Source organism: Lipophrys pholis, assembly GCF_963383615.2.
Source record: "Lipophrys pholis genome assembly, chromosome: 4".
In the NCBI taxonomy this organism is placed as follows: domain Eukaryota; kingdom Metazoa; phylum Chordata; class Actinopteri; order Blenniiformes; family Blenniidae; genus Lipophrys; species Lipophrys pholis.
The window spans coordinates 23,261,182-23,283,885 of record NC_137637.1 but is presented as its reverse complement, the minus strand read 5'-3'; the positions used below and the strand labels follow the sequence as shown (position 1 = coordinate 23,283,885).

Below are 22,704 nucleotides of genomic sequence, written 5' to 3'. Positions count from 1 at the left end.
GTACAGGTCAGGGTGTGTTGCGCACGTCTGCTAAAAAAAAAAATCCCACTCCGACACTTTTCTTGCACTCGGCACACTCATGTCAAGCCAAGTTTCGTGATCTCTGACAGCTGGAGCATTTCTTGTAGCGAAAGTTGCTAAATTTGTACCAGTATCTCAGCGACTATTGTGAAAGTTGTGCACCTCACCTGGCAATTCTGTGTGATGTTTTCTCTCTTGTGAAGACATGCTCCCTAGGAGTGTGAGTTTAGTAAAGATGACCGGCACTTGTGTCATACTTGGCAGAGTGACATCGACATCCGCACACAAATCAAGCCCACCTCCATAGTCCTTTACAGAGTCACGCACGCACACGAGCAGAGCCCCGTAGGCAGATCAAGGACGGAGCATAAAAACAGATGCATTATCTTGTTTCATGTCGTGCTCAAGACAAAAACATTTTTCTGATATTAATGTTGTTGTTCTTCACTTGAGAGAGAAAGAGACAAGATCAGGATCAAAGTGCTGCGTTTGAACACTAAATATGTAGTCAATTAAGCAAATCCACATTTTGTGTTTTGGCAAAAATGCCAATGTGCTGAACATGTGTTGGAGCTTATAAAAAGATGCTCAAGCTAAACACAAGCCCTGGCATGCATACCACACACTTGAGCAGCCATCCTAATATAGACTCCACACTGAAGCACACTTATTTACTGTGCAAACCTGCAGGAGTAGGCGGTGAAGAAGCACTAAATGCTGGCTGCCCTCACCCCTCTGGCATGGCTGGATGGCACTGACTGATCCATACAGACAAGGGAAGGAAAGAGATGTGATGGGAGAATGGGGGAGGGCGATAGCAGCAGAGTGAGAATATACGTCCACTCAATGAGTGCAGAATCAGATCCAGAACGACAGTGTGATGTTTCTGTGACACTCAGGAGATGTCTGCTCTACAACTGTCCCATGGCTGGTAACTGGAGGGAGCGTGCGTTTGCGTCTATGCCATGCTGGGTGCTGCATACGGCTTGCATTGACATTGGTATTATGGCTTGTAGTTTGTTGTGTTTGCTCTGCATGTAAGCGCTCTGGCCTGCACACAGATATCAAACATGCATGATGTCACTGTGACTCATGTGACTCTGGGCTTGTCGCCACACGCTCAGATGCTCACACACGCACAGAGAGTAACTGTCAGGTGGCCATAAAATCAGAAAAGCATGAAATCCACTGAAAGATTTTTTATCTACGTGGTTTGTGCGTATTGCTTTTGCCAGTGGATGAAGACTACACATTTGAAAGACTTGAGGTATCACTGAGCATAAAAGTTTGAACGAGCTAATAGTTTAGTTAAATACAAAGCTGGAACCATAACTAGTTTGTCTTTTTATCTTTTTCATTATTATGCTTTTCTTTACAGTGTCACCTGCTTACATATGTTTATTTAGAAGCTTCCTCCTGTTGGCTTTGAGACTTCACTACTTGTCATGAGACATTCAGATATTATTAAAGACTCTTAGATGTGTCGCTTCTCAGCTTTGAATCAGGACATGTACCTTCAATTAAATTTGCATTTTGGTTACCTTTCCTTATGTTTCCTGTAGTTGCCCTCTTCTTATCATGGATGATTTCTGCTTTTGAAATGTTTTCATAATTTGTGTCTGTGGGGCAGACAGGGTGAGGCGAACCTACTGTGCTTGAGTGTAAGGTGGGTCATCTTTATCTAATTTACTGCTTAATATTTTGCAGTTGAATGTTTTTTTGTCTCAAGATGAATCTGAAGTGATTAAAATAGACCTTGCCGATGATTTCAAACTGTGTCTATACTAAACATTGTTGCTTCAGTCATACTTATAAAAGCGAAGTCAGAAGACAGGAAAAAAAACTGCTTGGTCAAATATCTGTCCTTGTGTGGACAAGATCTCCATGTGGTGCCGTCGTCATGCAGCTTTCAGCATCCATGACTGTCACTGTGAGCTGCTTTTATCCTTTTATTGCTACTCAGAAGTAGCAGCTAAATACATCTATAGTTTGTACAGACTTATTTCGATGGCTGTCAGAGTTAAATCAGCTTTAGCAAACATAGAATTGCAAATCATCACAGAATGTGCCTGAAAACAGTGAACAAATAACCATCAGCACAAAGATGAAACCGACTGAGTGAATGAATGAAGGCACAGTGGCCTCTTGCTGTCCCAGACACGGATTATTGTGGGAACACATTTTCCCAACATATGACAGTATTGTTGCTATGAATTTAACTCCAAAGGTGAAAATCGTTGTGCACTGATTGCGTGGCCCCTCCTTTTAAAACAATAACACAATATCGTTAGTTTTTTTTCACTAAATATTATGAGCGCTATGAAATTTTAAAAACATGATACGTTGTATATATATTGCTTTCAGTTTTGCAATTTGTCCTGATATCAAAACCATCTATACTATGGTATCACCCCATTGCTATATATTCTTACTATTTCTCAACACTGCAATTTACAACATTTGAGGCAGAAACCAGTAGACAGCTAACTCAGGAATAAAACTAACCAGGGTTGACGATGTATCCATTCTTTTTTTTTTTTTTTTTTTTTTATCTTATTCAACTCACGACTGTAGAGTGCTGGAGTTAATCTTTGCTGGCTATCGGACAAGTCAGGTTCCATCCTGAACAGTCCCTCAGAGGGCAAACAGACACACAGTCACATCCACTTACATTCACAGCTATGGGAAATTTAACATCACCAATTAGCCTGAAATACATGTTTTTCCAGACTGTGGGAGGAAGTCGCATTACATGCAACTCAAACCAGAGACTTCTGGGGCTTTTCTGTGTTGAGTTTGCATGTTCTCCCCATGTGGGCATGGGCTTCCTCCGCGTACAACAGTCATCCCACAGTCCAAAAATGTTGTACCTCTCAGTTCTAGAGGTTGTAGTTTACATTGTATTAATATAAATATGCAATTATAATGTATGAAGAATAGTCATTTCATTGTGGGACAAGTTGGTTTATTGTCTGCTTTATGTTTTCTTTGCCATTGTGGTGCATGAGACAGGTTACCCAGCTACTAGGCTGACTTTGCTGCTGTCCGTCTGTCTTATTCATATGACGATGACATGCGAGGTGCAGAGGTTCAGCGCCCTTTGTCATACGGTGAACTGAGCCCTGTGAGATGAATGTAGCAGAGCTGTAGACATGAAGGTTCCCCCAGCGGCGGAGACGGAGGGCCCGTTAGCGTTGTGGCTGTGGGGGTTAATACTGTGGCGTCCTGCTGTGCATGAGTTTGATGTGAACGTGCATGTTAGGACCTAAACATGTGCTGCGTGTGTCTGTGTGCGTGAGTACCTGATATATCATGCTGCGCTGTATACCAAAGAGAATATCATTGAGGCAAGTGAGCTAATTAACTGGCGATAATGTATATACACTGTATGAAACAAGGAGACACATTACAGTAAGTCTCTTTACAGGACAAATAAACTAAGATGAGTCAGAGATATTTATCGCAATCCCTAAGGCCTCTTTCCTCGCTCTCCGTCTCTCATTGTTTCTCTCCCTCTTTCTATTTCCGCTCACAGTTCAGCGTGCTGATGAATGACTGAATTGCTGCCTAATTGCGAGGAAATGGTCATCATTTGTTATTATATTCAACACGCTTCCATGAACTAGGAAGTGGCAATCTGCATATGTAATTACTGTAGCTTGGGAAGCTAAAATTGTCCTGACAATGCTGTTTTTCAAGTCTTTACAATTAATACTCAATCACTGCAGTAGAACACGTGGGGGAAAAAAAGTATTTAATCTGATTTCACATTTTTGTGGTTCGTGCTATTTCTCTGGCTGTCCTAAAAAGTTCTCATTAAACTCCATCTGATAACTGCGGCAATTTACAGCCTGTGAAAGCTGTTGGACATTATTCACTTGTGCCTTTTTGTCGCTGTCCTTTCATCCTCATATGAATCGTCCTGTCCTCGCTGCTCCCTGCAGCCTGGACATGCTCCGTCAGAGAGGCAGCAGCCGTAAGCTTTGCTCAACCTTTTTACCTCAGTAACAAAGAGGCCCGCGTCTTTTATTCCGGGCTAAGTGCTCTTCACAATCTGCAGTAAACTGCAGGGAAAACAAGCCCGACAGCCCACAGCTCTCCTGCATTTATGGAGTCCACAGAGAACACAGAGTAGGGGATTACAGGGTCCCTCAGGCAGATGTGGATATTGTGTATAACATAACGCATGTGCATGTGTGCATTTGCGTCCATTGTGTCACCCATAATAAAAAGCTAAACTCCTGCCTGCCGTGTCTTTAGTGTGTTTTTCCGCTGATGGGCAGATATTTTGATTGCCGACCCATGTGGAGAGTTCATTCTCACCTGCCTCATGCATAAAGGATGAATCGAGGGCCCCTCACTGGTTTTGCATCTCTCGGGAGGTCCCAGAACTGTCCTGAACAGGCCGAATCACCTTTAGTACGTCCAGTTTCTCACACATCTCACTGCGCTAAAGTGCACGTAGCACCTTCGTCTGGCTAAGTGTGCCTCCGTTGTCCGCTTCCCTCCCGGTCGACCTCAACCCGATGGCTTAATGTTCCTGTGTTCTCTGTGCCTTTCAAACACCCGGAGAAAGACGCACTGCTGAGTTACATCACTGGTTCTAATCTCTACGCACCCTCTAAAAACAGCCATTTTATTCAGAGTGTGTTTGTCCCTTTTTTAACCTCTGCGTCGCTCTCACACATTCACCCTATCCTCTGGTTGTTCCAGCCAATGAATCAGCTTCATCACCTTAACACTGTTTTATCCTTTCTCTTCTCAGAATGGCTCCGTATGGCTACAGTTTCTTCACATTCACAATCCAAGAAAATAGCAAGAATAATATATTTTATATATTTGTGATCAGTTTGTTTCTGTTGGAGGTGTTTGCATGCCTTTCCGTTTGATCCATGTGCAGACATGAAATAAAACTCGTGAGCTTTTCTACATGGAGGTAATGCGTCAGACACGTGACACCAAACTCAAAAAAAACCAACACTGTTGTTCTCACTTCTTTTTCCAGCTTTGCGTGCTCTGAAATGCTCTTGCTCATTTCATCAACATTTCTCATGCTGTCCCGATTTTCACAGTACTCTGTGAATATGTGCAAAGGAAGTGTGTGATTTGACTGAGGTCAACACAAGGTGAACGTCGGAGGCTCTGGTTAAACATATTCGTCAAAAACCTGAGAAACAGACAAAACTGCTGGTCGTTTTTAATCTTTGTCACATGGCGTATTTGATGTGGAGAAACACTTCACGTGGCCTTGTAAACTGCACTGTAAAGACAGAGAATATAATTTCTGTGTGTGTTTATGTAACTCTTAGTCGAAACACAGCTCCTGCTCATCATTTATGTGATTTTTAGCAACAAACATTTCTTTCAATGCTTATTGATCCGACTCTTGTATTTGTGTCTTGAATATTACAAATAGGTAAGAATTTATTTGAAAGTTACAGTGTAATTGTACATCTTTTACTTGTATACAAGTGCAGTTCATCTGATACATACTAACTTATACAGGAATTGAGGTGTGTTAATTGGAGTAAATAACTCTGCAAATTGACTTCTTAAATACTATTACCTGCTGCCTTTACTTCAGTTTGACCTACTAAGCAGGAGTCCATTGTGCATCTATAATCATTCTAAATTATTTGATGAAAGAATGCATTATTAGCTGAGTACGAGCATCTTTGAACGCAACACAAGGTGTTTCTCAATAATGTCCTGGATTGTTTCCTGCTGTTGTTGACATTGGTGGTTTTACCCACTACAGAGCTGGCTTAAAAACGTCATTCTTCATCGAATCATTTTTGTGTCATTTTTGCAAGTGCAATGTCTTATCAAGTCAGTGTTTGTGTCTGACTGTATGCTGCCAAAACTTGTACCTCATTAATCCCACGCTCACACTGCAGTTTTTGTGATACTGCATCGTTCTTATTATTAAATGTGTTTTGTTTTTGTGTGCCCGCAGGAAACCGTTGAGTATGCCTTCCTCATCATTTTCACAATTGAGACCTTTCTGAAGATTATTGCTTATGGTTTGGTGATGCACCAGAATGCTTACGTGAGAAATGGCTGGAATATGCTGGATTTCGTCATTGTTGTGATAGGGTAAGTCCTTCGTTTCGTTCATTACATATGTGTCTAAAGGAATTTGATATCTGACTGTGAATAAACTGTTGCTGCTTCCATAAATGCTTATATTCTTGATCCTGTCACCAATGACAGGATATGGCATCTGTGCTTCTTATAACTATAACATTTAGACCCGGGATGTCAAAAATATTACGAGCAGGCCGAATTGCAAATTGGGAAAAGATTTATTCACTGGGGATTGTTTCAGTCAGAGCAGCAGACATAACTGAACACTGAGACCCGGGCTGAGAAATCAGTGACGCAGCGATAAGGAAGTAACTCATTGCTCGTGAAGTAACTTCATCACCAAAGCTCTACTGTTGGAGTGACTTTGTAATTACATGCAAGTTGAAGGTTGCAAAACATCATAATTGGAGGGACAACCTGAAGCTTTATTGTTGTGAGGCAGGAGTGTTGACCAGTATAACACCATGTGGCTCAAGTTGACATTTTTTTCTTCTTTAATATTCTCAGCTTCAGGTTGTACCACTTTGCACTGAAATGCAGGGACATATTTGACAATAATTGTATTTAAATGGTTATTTTGCTACTATTTTACCCACTGAAAAATAAATTCCTCCCATAGAAAAATCTAAAAATTGCCAGAATACCAAGGTTTACAGTTTTTTCCAGTTGCCCCAGGACTTGTACAATAAATCATGCCATACATTTGTTAGTGGATGAAGAACTGCCATTTATTAAAAGTTCTTCTTTTCTTCAAAATAATTGGCAGAAGTTCTCACTCATTGCACATTTGTTGACAATTTTACTTCCTTGAAAACAAAATAAATCCAGGTAGCCTGAATTAAATCATAGTCATAACATGTTTAACTGTTTGTTGACCAGCATCGGGTCTTTCAAGGTTACTAGGTATGTTTAGACTTGTCAGGTTTTGTCCAATTGAACCAGATCCTGCTGCATTAGTGCGGTCTCTATTGTAGATGTGAATGCTGCCATTTGATTGTGATTTGCACCAAAACAGTGGATCAAGTGGACTGATTTTAAAGGCCAGTCTCTGTTTGACTGTAAATATATTGTGGTACTGTTGTAAAGAAGTTTGAAGGCAGTTTGAATGCAATCAGTTTTTGGTGAGTCATTAGTTGTTAAAAATCCTATCACAATGATTCACTATAAATTAGGTTTCATTCCGTCCAGTGCACAGCATTGTTGTGGACGTTATTCAGTAAAATAAAAATATAGAGCACATTGTGCGTTGTGTTTACATCTTTGTTCTGATGTCAGGGGCGCACTGTGGTGTAATGTTTAGACGCGTGTAAAAGTTCCCCACTTTCACTCTGGCTTAGGCTTGAGGGCCTTTTTGTGTGGCGTTTGCATGCTCCTCCCTGTGCACATGTGGTTTTTCTCCCGGTTTTCTTCTTTTCTCACACAGAGTAAAAACATTCATTTGAAGTTTGAGGGTTTTCTAAAGGTCTGTGGGGCCATGAGACGAACAAAGTGATATTGAAGGGGAATGGATGATCTGATGGGTGGTCTGTTGTTAAAATCGTTAATGAGTTCAAATCAAACTGAAGTCAAGTGTTTTCTCTTTTGTTTTTCATTTTCGATCAAGAGAAGAGCACAAGTGTTTACTTGGATTTGATTTTAGGGTTTTTCACGACGACTTGTTATATTTCTCAATAAAGAAATCCTTTGCCATGTTGAAGTTGCTGAAGCTTCTGCTCCTAGTGGCCAAGTACTAACAGAGACCCTCGTACACCCACAGCATATGACCCAGAAAAGACACAGAGAATAAATCAGAGCTTTACCACCACTGGAGTGACTCACCATCTCTCCATACTTCATCTCTTCTGCAACACTCCCGCCCATCTTTCCCTTTCTCCTCTCCTCTCTCTGACTGTCTTTTGCTCACACTCTCACATCCTGCTCTGCTTTGTCTCTGCAGCTCACTCTGATTAGTGCCCCCTTTCATTTTCACATTTTGAATGGTCTATGCTTGACACCTCCCCACTTCACTCTGCCTTCTTTCTCCCACAGAATCTCCTTTAGCCTTATCTATTTTCTCAATCTCCTTTCTCCTCTAGCTCCTTCCTCTCTATCCCTCCTCCCTCTAGCTCTCCTTCAATACGCACAGTCCAGTGGGTAGCTGGGTCAAATCTCCATCTCGGTGCTGCATGCAGGGTTGATCTGCCATGCAGTCAGATGCAAAGACGGCTGGCCCCGCTATGACGAGTGACTGTTGCTGCTAAATCACTGAAGTGACACACGCGAAGAAAAAAAACCTTCCCTGTGTGTGATGTTAAAACACAGCTAGAAAAGGTTCTCAAACAACCAAATAAATCTGCCAAGAGTCACAGTTTAGTCCTCCTTTCTATAGACTTCAATGTGTGTTTGTGTGTCGGTTATTAACTGATTTGCCATAGGTCATGTAACGGTTACACAGAAGAATAAAAAAGCTGTGCTCGGTTTTATTGGAGCTAAAAAGTACCAAAATGTTAGAGAAATATCCGAGACAAGTCTGATATAATCTCCCAATAAAAAACTATGTACTGTATCTATTAGAAAACACACGACTTGTTCTAAGCATAATTGAATTAGTTAGAAATTCAAGATACCTTAAAGTCAATGCCAAATATTTTTTTTCAAACTTTTCCTGGATTCTATGTCCATCTTGTCCCCGCTGAACGCATACGTCTCAAATCTACAGCTCCTGGACCCTTCAAATTCAAAAGCTACCCTATAGCGCCCATTTGCTAGCTAATATCCACTCGCTAAATCCAGAAAATCATATGAGGAAGAGACGAAAAAAGCTTAGGAATTGGCTTAAAATGAATTAAGTTAATTCAGTTTAAATAATAGTTTGCGGTATTTAATTGCTTGAAGTGGCCATTATAAGAATCAAAGTTAGAATCACATTTATATTTTCAAAAACGTATTCATGGTCGAACATCTTCTGGTGTAATTTCAATATAAAGAGAACCTGACCAGTTAAGTAAAAAAACTGCAAAAGAAACCACCTGGTAAATCTGAAGCACCCTTCAATAAATCACAGAAAAAAGAATAAAAGAGTGAAGTGAGTTGAGCGATACAGTTGTTGTTGGTTTGAGCAGAAGCTGAAACTAACTTCCCCAGAAAACTTGACAATGTTGAATAAGCCCAAGGTTTTGAAAGTTCAAAGTAATCATTACAAAAAAAGGCCAGAAGCTCTCAGGCGTTGCACGTTCACAATTTCACCACCATAAATTCAAAATAAACTGAATAAACTGACTAAAATATTGTGCAAAACCACGAGTGTGACCACCAGTAATCAACTTTTCATATGAATATATACTGACGTAACTATGTAACTTTCACTTTGTAATTAAACTAGCATGCCTTCTGTAATACTTCTCATTGTTTATGGATGTCACCATCTGTTAATGAACGATTTCTTATGAAGTTTGACATAATGTAAAATTTGGGATTTGGGTGACCAGATTTGTTTCTGAAAGGGGATCTTGAAAGGTGACAGCTCTGGTCTGCAGCTTTAATATCGGCTTTCCGATTTATCCAAATCATCCCTCCCAGCAAATTTTACCTTGGTTATATTAAAATAAATCTGTGACCGCGCTGACCTTGTTGCGTGCAGAAGCAGAGATTCTGAGTGAAGTCCTGCTTGGTAAAATCCGACCCGGTGGGAAAGAAACCCGCTGAGTTACTTTCACCAAAGTGGTTCTTCTGAATTGTGTTCGGTGAAAATGTGTCGATATGTGAAGGAGGGCTTTCTTCATAGCATGACTGGATGACTAATGAAACCCCCAGTGGCGGGCGGTCAGTCTTACAGCTGTGACTCAGTATAACATAAGTCAGAGCAGACTGTGCTTAAAGGCCATCAGAAGTCCTTCCAGCCCCTATCGGCACCATCATTCACTGCTCTCAGTCGGCAGCTTTGATGTGATGTGTTGAGATGATTTTCCCTCCTGGCTAGGTGAAGGATGTCTAACTGACTGTGATGAAGTGTCCTCTTCCATGGTGAGAGATTCGTTCACTGTTGATGTCACTTAGTGACCACAGTATGGAGTGGGTATTGTGGTGCATTTGTGAGCAGTTTGCATTGGTTTTGTTTGCATATTGAAGCTCGGCAGTGAGCCAGATGCTTTGTTGTGCTGCTATTTCAGCGTTGCCTCCGGCGTCACACCGAGGAGATTTACAGTACGCTGCACTGTCACTGTATGTAACTGAATATATAACTCTAAATTATAGTTTGGTCCTGACATAGACTTCTTATATACTTAATTGTTCAGCACTACATCTACTTATAAACGTTTATCGTCGTTACGTGTAAAAGGTCGGGTAGTTTATAAGAAAATACCATATCTCCCAGACTATAGGTCACACCTGAGGGGTAGTTGCATCACACATCTGTTAAAATAGTGTTGTTAGTGTTGCATTTATTTTTCTTTGCACATATGTAATTGCACCATCAATAAGCCTCAGCCAGCAATTTCTGTTCTTCCAGTTCTGGTTATTGTGCGTTTTGCCGAGTATGAGCCTTCTTAATTTTCCATCACAGCAACAGTTTTCTCTGGTCTTCGACCAGTCCCTCGAAAGTCACACAGAGACTCCAAGCTGTATTTTTGTGTCTCTGCTTTCATTTTCAGCATATTTTATAATTTTCAGTTTGAATTCTGACATGTAGCCTTTTCTTTTTAGCGACAGTGTGCTTGTGCTGTCTGTTAAATGTGGTATTAATGGAGGTTTTTGGCAACACGGTGACAGCATTAAGTCATCATACAGTGCCCCTCCCTGGTGTGTGTACCTGTGAGTTTGTGTGTGCGTGCGTGCGCGAGTGACTTTGAGTTTCTTTTATATGGTGCATGAATAAACAACTTAAAGAAAATGTGAATAATGTATAATTTTCAAAATATTATTATTAATCTTTATTGTGACTGTTCCTTGTATGTATTAAACCTTTTTTTTTTTTTTTTTTTATGTTTTATTTGTAGCATATTCCATGCTGTTGAATTTATTTAAACATGAGTGATCACTTTGGGAATGTAAAATCTATTATGTGATACTAAGCGAATAACTCTCAGATCGAGTACAACATGTAGTCTCATGTCGAAGAAGCACATTTTGGTTGATGATGGTTGGAGAAAAACCTGACTGTGGCTTTCTTTGCCTTCTGAAACAGACTCTTCAGTGTTGTTCTGGAGCTTTTGACCAAAGATGAGAAGGTGGAAGGCGACGGACCCGGTAGCCATCCGTCGATGCACGGACATGGGGGTAAACCTGGTGGATTTGATGTTAAAGCCCTTCGAGCCTTCCGTGTGCTGCGACCCCTGCGGCTGGTCTCAGGAGTACCCAGTAAGTACAGACAACTTTCTGGCTCCACGTGCCAGGGCTAATCGCAAAGTGCAGAAGATCAGCGCCATATTTTCTGGATATGTACACATCATATACCGATGTTAGTCTTTATGTAGGGTAACGAGTTACATATGGTAAGTCCAGATGGTGCATGTGCAGTCCCCGCAGAGCTTTTTTATTTAGATTTTTTTTTTTAAACATCTATGCGACATCTCTATCAGCTCCCAGGAGGGGATTGGGTCTGGCTGTTATGACAGAAAACTAACTTACACAAACACTTACAAAATATATGTGGTTCAAGATATTTAATGAAACTTTAATCCAATTCATACAAAAAGTATTTGTTGTATTCAAGGTTAAAAAAAACCCATTACATTCTGTATTCTCGCATATGCAATGCAAATTAAGATCTTCCTGTAATCAACAATAAATGTATAACCTATTAAAAGGGTCGTGATTACAGTTCGAAAGAAAACAATTATTGTTGTCCTCTGTTTTTTTTTTACACTTGACTGTGCTTCCACAATTTACATATTCAGGATTAAGATTTGATGGCGGTAAATAGATCTCGTGATTTGTATTTTGTTTTCTTGATCTGCGACTTGCAGCTATAAAGTGTTTATTTTCCTCTCCTCCCAGGTTTACAGGTGGTGTTGAACTCCATCATTAAAGCCATGGTCCCTCTCCTGCACATTGCCCTCCTGGTCTTGTTTGTCATTATCATCTATGCTATTATCGGCCTGGAGCTTTTCATCGGTAAAATGCATGCAACCTGCTACCTACCTGGGGCAGGTAAGTACACAGATCTGTCTTTTACATGTGAATCAAACTGGTCACTTGATATGTACTGTATGGAGCAAATATATGGCAACACACTTTGCTTTCACATCAATGCAGCGTGGCTTTAGGAGGGTTGTGTTTTATTCCCCCAACATCCATTTCCCACTCTATGAAAAAAAGTATTTAGCTAATCTCTATATAAAGACATTATCATTTTACTGTGTTACTTCACAGGTGAGGATAACATTTCGCAAACTGACATGACAGGTCCTCCCCTACTGACAGAACCTTTAACTTGTCCTTGAAATATATCATCACTCTGGATGACAAATGGCTCATATATTGCCCATATATGGTAAAAGTTTGCGTCTCTCAAGAAAAAGGTTGGGGACAACTGCATTAAAGCACATTTCAAGTCTATTTTTAAATAAACTTCCTTCATCTTTGCGAGCAATAAGGTGACTTGCTTTCCCTGCAGTACTCGTCTCAGTACTCGTTTCAGAGCATTACAACCATCTGCTGTTCAGTTTTGGGTTTCAGTGCTGTCAGCTTCTCTTGCCTGAAACAATATGTTCCTCAGTGTACAAATAAGGAACCACCATTACTATTATTTTAACAATTGCAGTTAATATCTTATTTCATTTACATATTTATTTTACATTTTGCAATCTGATTCAACTCGCTGCATAGAAAAGTCTAGTGTACCAGTTTTGGCTCGGATACCATATATATTTGACTCTCCTGAGATTTGGTCATTAGGCCAGTTGCACCCACAACTCGACTAAAGTATCTGAGATCATTTCAAAAATAAATGATGGTTGGTGGAGAAGGTCATTTAAACACATGATATCGATTGTAAATACTTCATAAATAGTGTCCTACAATCATGCATGCTGATTTAATAAACAGACAAGTAATCTATCACAGTGAAGCCGTCGCCATAAATCTTAGATCTTTATTTACGAGAACTGCATATAAAATATGTAATTTTTCTGGCTCTCACAGTAATAAAAAATGCCCGCTCTTACTCTGCAAAGTTACTAAAAGTGTGTCATTGAAACTATAATCCAGGGAAGGGTTTTTTTTTCCCTCTGCAGGTATATCAGCCAAACCAAAACATTTTTAAATGAAGTTGCAATTTTCAGTTGATCAGCCATGAACTCATCAGTCTGTCACAATCGCTTATGTTTGTATAAGATGTTTGGCTGTTTGTCCGCAAAAACAACTATTTTATAATATTCAATTCTCATTAAACCTTGATACAGGTATAGAAAGATGCGTTATGTTGTACTTTGCTGTATATCAAATCATTATTGGCTATACATAACTATTATGATGACTTTTGCAGTTTACTAAATGCAGAATGAAGAAAACATATGCGGGTTGTAAATTGTCTTTTTGGGTGCTTTTTTGTTTTTACATTCCCTCAGTCTGATGATTTGAAACTCTCTGTGCGTATAGATGTGATATCAGAAGAGGAACCAGCTCCGTGTGCGATCTCAGGGCATGGGCGCCAGTGCAACAACGGCACAGATTGCAGGGAAGGCTGGCAGGGTCCCAATGGTGGCATCACCAACTTTGACAACTTTCTGTTTGCCATGCTGACAGTGTTTCAGTGTATCACGATGGAGGGCTGGACGGACGTGCTGTACTGGGTGAGTCTCTCGCTGGGTAACCTGTGACTGTCACATGCCTTCAGCTTGCATGTCTCCTCAAATCAGACGCACAACAATGAAATGAGACTGACATTCTGATGATGAAGTTGCTGATAACTTCCCGAGGCAGCTCTTAGCACTCGGATCACATTGATCCCCAGATTGATTGAATGCATTGCACAGTTGGTCTCACAGAATACGCTAACTTGTCCCTCAGTAATCTTTATGATTTGTGTTTCTTTAAACACACCTCACTTGTGATCTGCATTTCTCTTCTGAGAGTTTCTGTCTTTAACAGCTTATTTCACGTTTTTCTTTCTTCTTCATTCCTCCTTTCTTTCCCCTCCTCTCCTTCTTCTGTGGTGAACGGGTGTTTCTCCAGATGAACGATGCTATGGGCTTTGAGCTTCCATGGGTGTACTTTGTCAGTCTTGTGATCTTCGGCTCCTTTTTCGTTCTTAACCTGGTTTTGGGTGTGTTGAGCGGGTAAGCACTTTCTTTTCTTTGCAGACAGAGAACTTCTGCTTGGCTGCAGGCCCGGAGGTTCTCTGTTTTTATACGTGTTTGTTTCTGTTAACCAGCTCCTTTCGGCTCCTTGTAGGTCAATGACGCCATCGGATGGGAAACGCCGTGGATTTATTTTGTCAGCTTGATTATACTGGGCTCCTTTTTCGTGTTGAACCTTGTGTTAGGTGTGCTGAGTGGGTAAGAGTCAAGTTGTGCGGTGGATTTGGTCTTGCTGTGTGCGACGTGTGTTGATAGTAGGCTTTAGGTTTGTAGTGCACTCTGAAACTGCTTTCTGCTTCACTTTGAATTATGCTTTGCACCTTCCAACGTCAATCATCCATTGACCTGGTATGATGCCCTGCAGAGTTCCTGTTTGGTGCTAAAAGGTCACCAAGAAATTTTTCTTCCATTAGAGCCCAGAAACTTTGTAACCCTTAACATCTTTGGAACTGCTTAAGTTTTTTTTTTTAAAATGTCCACTGGTTGACTTTTCTTTACCAGAATTTTACATTTTTTAGTCATTATGTGTGGAACAATTGTTTTTATTCTTGCTCGGTACTGTTTACTAGTTAAAATCTATCAGTTTCTCAGTCCCTCAGCTACATAGACACACAGATCCTGACAATGAGTTTTAAAAAGACTTTAAAAAACATAGCCGTCAATTTGCTTGTGTACTTTAGGCCTCTGAGACTAAAATATGTAGTTTGTGTTTCTCATTGACCTCTGCTGGTGTAAAATTGTTACATTCTTTTTACGGCAGCGGCAGCATGAGTTCGCCCCCCTACACCCCATCCGCATCCCACCCAACCTCCTGAGAGAGAAATTAATCTTATTCTTCGCCCTTCACTCCCTCTGCGCTCCTAAGCTCTCTCAAACCCCAGTTTGCTTTCCCAGCTCTGTGGAGTAGTGGGGGCTGGGTATTACAGTAGAATTAGCCTTGGATGGTTGACCAGCCAGGAAAGCTTGATTTTCTAAACAGCCAGCGAGGTTAATATAATTGTTGTGTCCGGCACTTTTGCTGTCCATCTTGGCTGTTTGAGAATGACATAATCCATCAACATCAACTGTCAAAATACTTATTTGCTGGCTCCTGACCATCAAGTGTCTTTACTTTTTTGGCACATATTTCCGACTCCCAAGAAAGTGATACCCGACTTATTTATTTTTAATAGCAGCAAATGTTCATTACTTCTATCATACATTGTGTGTTTTTCTGCCGTCTACCGGACCCTCACATATAGTAATTTCCATACTGGCTGCCTTGAATAATCTAGAAATTGAGATGCTGTGCAAATGTTGCATGTCTCTTGAAACCATCTGTCCGCCTAAATTGCCTTTTCTGTGTGATTAAGATTCTCGCCTGAAGGATATGCTACTGTACTGGCGGTCGCCAAATATAGCTCTATCTTGTCTCTTAAAGGTGTACATCTCCCTCCAGTGGCTAGAGTTCAGAAAATCACACAAAGCAGTGGAAGGTTTCCACTGAAGCTTGTGAAAAATGTAATGTACAATAGAATCAGAAAGAAGGGACAGGAAATCGACCTCAGATTATTATCAGCAAATGAAGATTCCCTATTTTTACTTCATGTCGATAAACTTGCCTTTTGCCTGCTGTGAGAACGTTCTGTGATGTAATTCATGTTCCTGTATGTGTGTCTGTATGTGCGTGCGCTTTTTGTTTTGCGCATCCTTTCGCACCTCTCAGAGAGTTCTCCAAAGAGAGAGAGAAGGCCAAAGCTCGCGGAGACTTCCAGAAGCTTCGTGAGAAGCAGCAGCTGGAGGAGGATCTGAAGGGCTACCTGGACTGGATCACTCAGGCTGAAGACATTGACCCCGACAACGAGGACGAGGCGGAAGAGGAGAGCAAGCGCAACCGTAAGCACCGCCTCCCATTCCCTCGCTCATGTGGTGCAGAGTAATGCTGCAATGGGATCAAGAGCCACTCACACAGAAAACTGAATGCCGGAGGGGGGGGGGGGGGGGGGGGGGTTAGCTATTTGTTGTTGTTGACTTGAGAACGATTTGATTCCAGCTTTTCATTTTTAAAATAATCGTGCAATAAAATGCCTCACGCTAATATAAAATGCTGCATTTGAAGTACCATGAAAACCGTAATTACCGTGTGTGAAAGCTGAAATATAATGCTGTATTATGGAGGTGAAAAAAGAGCTTTTCCTTGTGTACCTATTTGGGTATAAAGTGCTCCATTTTTCTTATTGGCCCAGATAATTGGTCAATTATATTCAGTAATTTCTGGAACAGATAGATAGGGTATTAATTAGGAAAAATTAGTTATTTTCCTTATTTGGCTTTGGAATTTTATACCAACCTTTAACAGTCATGCTGCAACCTATTTAATCAGAGTGCGTCAGCAGGCCAACAGAAGCCAAATATGTGTTCATGTAGAGTTTAATCAAGGAGAAAATGAAACTCTCAAATGTCTTGTTTTCCTCTCAACTCTTCAAAGGTCCTATGAACTGTAGGGAACTGCAGGTTGATCAATTGGAAAGCGAGTAAAATATCAGAAATGCACACTTGGTGTGTAAAACAGAAAATGCAACATATTCATTGGCAGTGTTTGTTATAGATAGATTATAAGCAAAGCAATTTGAGTGTAAACCACCGATGGAAGTGGAGCACACAGTAAATACCATAGGAGTTCATCTAAGAAGGAGAAAAGGCAAAAAAAATAACACGTTACTTGTGCAGGAGAAAAACTCTTAAGCCAAATCCTCTTTATATAAGCGGCACACATGACACAGAAAAGGGAACCTGCAACTGATTCACCTTATAGTTTGAGTGTAGGGTGTTTTTGTTTTCTTGGCTCTGTGTCCGTCATGATCTCCTGTCCCCTGTCCACCCGTCTTGTCTTCAGACTATGTGTTACCCCACAATTTTCCGTTGCAACATTTCACCTTGTATTTACAGTGAAATGACAAAATCCTGGATTATAGATTCTGTGTGTTCAAGATGATGGTCCCCAGTGCCTTTCTTCAGCATCCATCCTGGCTTTTAGTGTCTGTCAACAGTACAGGAGCCCCTACTAACATTAATACATGTAAATGCCTTAATTCGCACTGTAACATGTTAGTACTGGGCCTCGTCACCTGCAGGTGCTTCCTTGGACTAACAGCTCTCCATGTTGTTCTTCTGCCCTCCTCAGTGTCTGCAGCCCATGTGCCTCCTGCTGATCTTGTTATTGTTGGATATCGATATTTTTGAATACTGTTGTTGTCCTGTGGTGCTTGTCTGCTCTGACCCATTTTGATAGCAGCCCATTCTCGCCCCCATGTCCCTCTGCTGTGCCGTTGTGTCTGAATGCATGGGCTTGCATGCATTACACATGAAGGGGTGACTCTGGCTGACCTTACCGAGAAGAAGAAAGGAAGGTTTGGGTGGTTCAGCCAGTCGTCCGACACTCATGGTAAATCCTGTGGTTTCCCTCCAGTGTTTTTATGGCTTTTGTCTCTGAGTGTGTTTGTCTGAACGATTGTGTGTGGGTATGTGAATATTTTTGCTTAAAATTCATCTAAAAATGCTACGCAAAATAATTTTTTTGTGAAGATAAGAAATAATTTGATAATTTTCCACATTTATTAACATCATTAGTCAATGAAGAGTCAATGAAGAGTGACTGATTTTGTGTGTGTGTGTGTGTGTGTGTGTGTGTGTGTGTGTGTGTGTGTGTGTGTGTGACCTTGATTTACTGTCTTTTTGGGGCTAACGTTACAGTTAAGTTAACATTAGACTTAGACATTGACTTGTTATTGTGAAGGTAAGGCCCCACAAAGATAGTACTGCAGTCTGTGTTTCTATAAATGTGCAGCGTGTAGAAATATTCATTACTGTTGTGTTTTACCTGTTGTGTCCAAACATCACAGCCTTTTTGAGTTTTTTCTTTTTTTTCTTTTTAACCTCCCTGACTTTCGTTCACAAATGTCCTAAGGACTGGTTCTGAATGCAATTCATAAAAAGAGATCTTACCCACTAAACAATTCTAACATAGAATAGGAATGCAGCTGTGTTTGATAGCAGCCACACCCCATTTCCTTCCAATGTCCCATTTCTAAAGCGAGGGCTGAGTCTGAATATAGGAAAGAGGGCTAAACCCAGATCACCACTCCAGTCAGCACTATTTTCAGAGCTGAGAGCTGTCCAACCACTCAAGAATCTAAGGAAACACGTCTACATAAGCCAAGCTGAGGCACACATGAAACCCTGCCTCATACGAGTTAAAAGCACTGAGACATTTCACACAGTTAATCATCATCCATCGGCACAGACAGTCTTTGCCGAGCGCCGGCACTCCTTGAGCCTAACATTTCAGAGACAGTTTTAAAGAGCTGTGTCCTCCTCTCTCAGCTCTCTCGTTTCCCTCTGCTTCTCATTGTCTGCATCAGTCAGCCCTCATAGAGCAGCTGTCCACTCGCCTGTCCCATGTCAGCTCCCTTTCAGCACATTGTAAACGATACTAATGATGACAGTGATGCACAGCCGCTGCACTTAGCTCCTTCCTTTCTATGAGGTCGTTTGGTGTTTTCAGTCTGGCTTAACAGATTCAAATCAGCTTTTAGTGAGTAAATAGCTTCAGCTTCTCTGATTTGGGCTTTTAATCAATGCATATTCTTTTAGATAAAATGTCAGAGTTGGTGTTTTGTACTGAGGCTCAGTTTTAATTTCCTTTGGTGGTTGAAGTATGTCTTCCTGAAGAATCATCTACCTTCTTCAGAGAGCACATAGTTTTATTTTTGTAAACGTTTCTGCTTCATTTGCTGCTGCAGCGAGCGTTCCAGCCAGCGAAACAGAGTCTGTTAACACTGAGAACCAGAACGGGGAGGATGAAAAGACGCCATGCTGTGGACCTCTGTGGTGAGGATCTGCATCACTTTGTACAACAAATCCCATCAAAAAGCGAGGCCAGTGTCTCATCGTTAAATGACAGCACATCAGTAGCCACCGCTACAGTTTCTTTAAAGTCTTCCATTGACTTTTATTGCGTTTGAGCTTATTTGTGTTTTAACTGATGAACTGGTTTCAAGCTTTTTTTTGTTTTCTTTTTTTACACAATGCTTTACTTTGGCGACCACACACGTTTTTTATATTGTTTACCTCAAGGGTCTCAAGCTCATTTTTGTAAAGGGGCCACAGAGATAGAAAAAGAGTAGAATATTATTAGAATATGATATATAATATCAAATAAGAAATTATAATTTCTCAAATAAGTAAATATAAATATGCATGATTTAATCTCAATTGACCCAGATGATGGCATAATACTGAAAACTATAAATATAAAATGTTTGCCCTTTTGTTTTAGTCCAAATACATGCATTGTGTTTGCACAGCACTGTGAGATTCTTTTAGAATAAAAGTGCCTTAGAAATAAAATGTATTATTGCTTATTATTATTACATATAATGTACTCTGACAACATGTAAACATCCTGAAACTTCTTTTACAAAAGGGTCTTCTGAAATCTTCCTGTCGCTTCTCAAGTTGCATAATTTTCACAGTTTTGATAGAATCAACCTCTTATGGATTTGATGATAATATTATTTTGGAAGCATCTTGCTACAATTGGCTTTTTATATCTTGGCGTTGTAGTCAGTCTGCCACCAGTAGTAGCACTCATATTAATCATCCCGTGGGTGGGATTGGACCTGGACCCTGGATGTCGGTTTTGGCCCACGAGTCGACTGTTTGACGCCCCTGGTCAAACCTAAACCTAAAGCTTCTGCTACAACGTGTACTCACTAACTTTTACTTCTTATGTCTTTCAGTCAAAAGATTTCAAAGTCAAAGTTCAGGTCAGTATGTTCTCACCTCTAAAGTTTTTCACACTAAGGTCTGTTCCTGCTTTAGATTTTTGTGTGCTCTGCATTCATTTTACTGTATTTATAATGAGACTTTACTGGGGGGTGATAAATCAACAATTTTTATAAAGTCAGCATGTACCATAACGTATTTTTAGAGAATAGCCTTACGAGGTATTTTTCAGCTCATTTACTCCACAACATGACATTGCAAAAATATATTGATGCAGTTCCCCTGTGGTTCCTCTCCTATACTTCACTGCAACATTGTTTACTGAACAAAAACTTTGAAGATTTTCTTTTTAAAGGAGAACCAGTAAAGTGCCGTATTTACTGTCATTCAATCATTGAAATCTTCTCCTGCAGTCGGCGCTGGCGCCGCTGGAACAGATTCTGCCGCAGAAAGTGTCGGTTGGCCGTCAAGTCGGTGCCTTTCTACTGGCTCGTCATCATTCTGGTGTTCCTCAACACCCTCACCATATCGTCAGAGCATTACAACCAGCCGATGTGGCTGACGCAAGTGCAGGGTAGGAGTCCAGCACACAGCAACATGCAAAAATAATGTGCGATCCAATGTTTGTGTGCATAGAACTTAAGAAAAAACCAAATCACCGGCATTTTGCGTGTCATCATAATGGCATAGTCAAATGATAATGCATCACGTATCTAACATGTTTTTTTTATGCATGTATGTGTGTTGTTGTTTTTTTTTTAGAAATACAGGATAGCAATTACATGAATAAATCTCCTATTTAGACTCTTCAAAAAGAAAGCAAAGAGAGATTTGCTTTCTTTTTACAAATTAAAGTAACGGAACATTTTGTGTAGTTGAGGGACCTTGGATGAGATTTTATGGTCGAACCAAGTGAACATTTGCAAAACATGAGTGATTTTCTTCCGACAATAGATTTCTTGTTTTTGTCACCGTAACATGGTATTTACCTTTATATTTATTTTGGGGTTTTTCAGACGTGGCCAACAAGGTGCTCCTGGCCCTGTTCACCTGTGAAATGCTGGTGAAGATGTACAGTCTTGGACTACAGGCCTATTTTGTCTCGCTGTTTAACCGCTTCGACTGCTTCGTGGTGTGCGGTGGAATCACCGAGACCATTCTGGTGGAGCTTGAAATCATGTCGCCCCTCGGTATCTCTGTTTTCCGCTGCGTCCGCCTGCTGAGGATCTTCAAGGTCACACGGTAAGACCACTGCCCTGCTGCGCGTCTGTGTTTGTGTTTGTGCGTCGCAGTATGTCACGTATTCAATTATTGTCTCCTTCTCTCTCCTGGACAACCTTTCTTTGTAGACACTGGCAGTCACTGAGCAACCTGGTGGCATCTCTTCTTAACTCCATGAAATCCATCGCTTCCCTGCTGCTGCTGCTCTTCCTCTTCATCATCATCTTCTCCTTGCTGGGCATGCAGGTGTTTGGTGGAAAGTTCAACTTTGATGAAACCCAGACAAAGAGGAGTACCTTCGACAACTTTCCCCAAGCCCTCCTCACGGTGTTTCAGGTATCAGCAGTGTGATTCACATTTTAGACAGTTATACATTTTAGAGAGTTTATGGACCATCGAAGACAAAAATGAGATTTATAGAGGAAAACTAAATCAGCAATAATAGCCTAAACATTAACTCATAAACATAAATACTTATGAAGGGGTGTATACAAATGAATAGTTAATGTCATTTTATGCCAAATCGGACATTTAAATGCAATTGTGTTCCAGGTAAATATGATACTTTGCATTTAGATATATTTTCAGTATTTTAGAAAGTGTTGTGTATTCCACAAAAATAATAATAATAATACCTCCTGGGTTGTTATGCTGAAAGCTTCTGAATTTATGTAGTGTATCGCCTCTTTGTTAAAAAAAGAAACACGCCGTCCATATAAATGCTTTTTTTGTTTCCACTCTGAAAAAAGTTTTATCATCTTGACAATGGCAGGATGATTACTTGGATGTTTAATGGATAAGTTTAACAAAGACATGCAATATACATGTTTGTGTAGGATGAGATTACTCATGTTATGTTTGTTGACTTAGATGAAGATCTGATCACATTTTAAGGACGGTTTTTATAGAGACAAGAAAGCATGGGGAGTTTACATACTTTTCCAATGAAGATATCTAATCTAATTTCACAAATTACACAAATACCTACCAAATCTGATTAATTTTAGATGTAAGGGCATTGTATCTTGAATATTGGCTCAATTATTTACTTATTTATTTATTAATTCCCCTTTGTTAAAAGAAAAACTGCCCGACAAATACAATTTTTGCTTATTTATGAAGGTTAATTTATGGATTGTATTTTAACATCCATGTCTTTCCACAAATGGGTCATGGCCCTTTCTTCGGGCGCACAGAAGCCTTACAGATATGGAGACCATACAAAGGAGCAATTTACTGTACACAAAATGCTGAGATAGAGCTCCAATGCTTTACGCTATTCAGGCGTCTCATTATTTAAGCGAACCTGGTTTTGTGACGGGTTGCCATT

General features: G+C 40.4%; 1 protein-coding gene across 1 annotated transcript in view; it reads left to right on the top strand.

Annotated features, from left to right (window-relative positions):
* The window catches only part of cacna1da (calcium channel, voltage-dependent, L type, alpha 1D subunit, a), a gene marked incomplete at its 5' end in the record, with an annotated part of 57,533 nt that overhangs the window by 9,056 nt on the left and 25,773 nt on the right, over window positions 1-22,704 (top strand). The window contains 12 exons of the mRNA XM_080461697.1: window positions 5,978-6,117; window positions 11,273-11,445; window positions 12,085-12,237; window positions 13,687-13,880; window positions 14,263-14,366; window positions 16,093-16,262; window positions 17,737-17,811; window positions 19,169-19,256; window positions 20,168-20,194; window positions 20,567-20,727; window positions 21,170-21,395; window positions 21,503-21,710. Of these exons, the coding sequence (XP_080317823.1) occupies window positions 5,978-6,117; window positions 11,273-11,445; window positions 12,085-12,237; window positions 13,687-13,880; window positions 14,263-14,366; window positions 16,093-16,262; window positions 17,737-17,811; window positions 19,169-19,256; window positions 20,168-20,194; window positions 20,567-20,727; window positions 21,170-21,395; window positions 21,503-21,710 (1,719 nt within the window). The remainder of the gene's footprint in view (window positions 1-5,977; window positions 6,118-11,272; window positions 11,446-12,084; window positions 12,238-13,686; window positions 13,881-14,262; window positions 14,367-16,092; window positions 16,263-17,736; window positions 17,812-19,168; window positions 19,257-20,167; window positions 20,195-20,566; window positions 20,728-21,169; window positions 21,396-21,502; window positions 21,711-22,704) is intronic.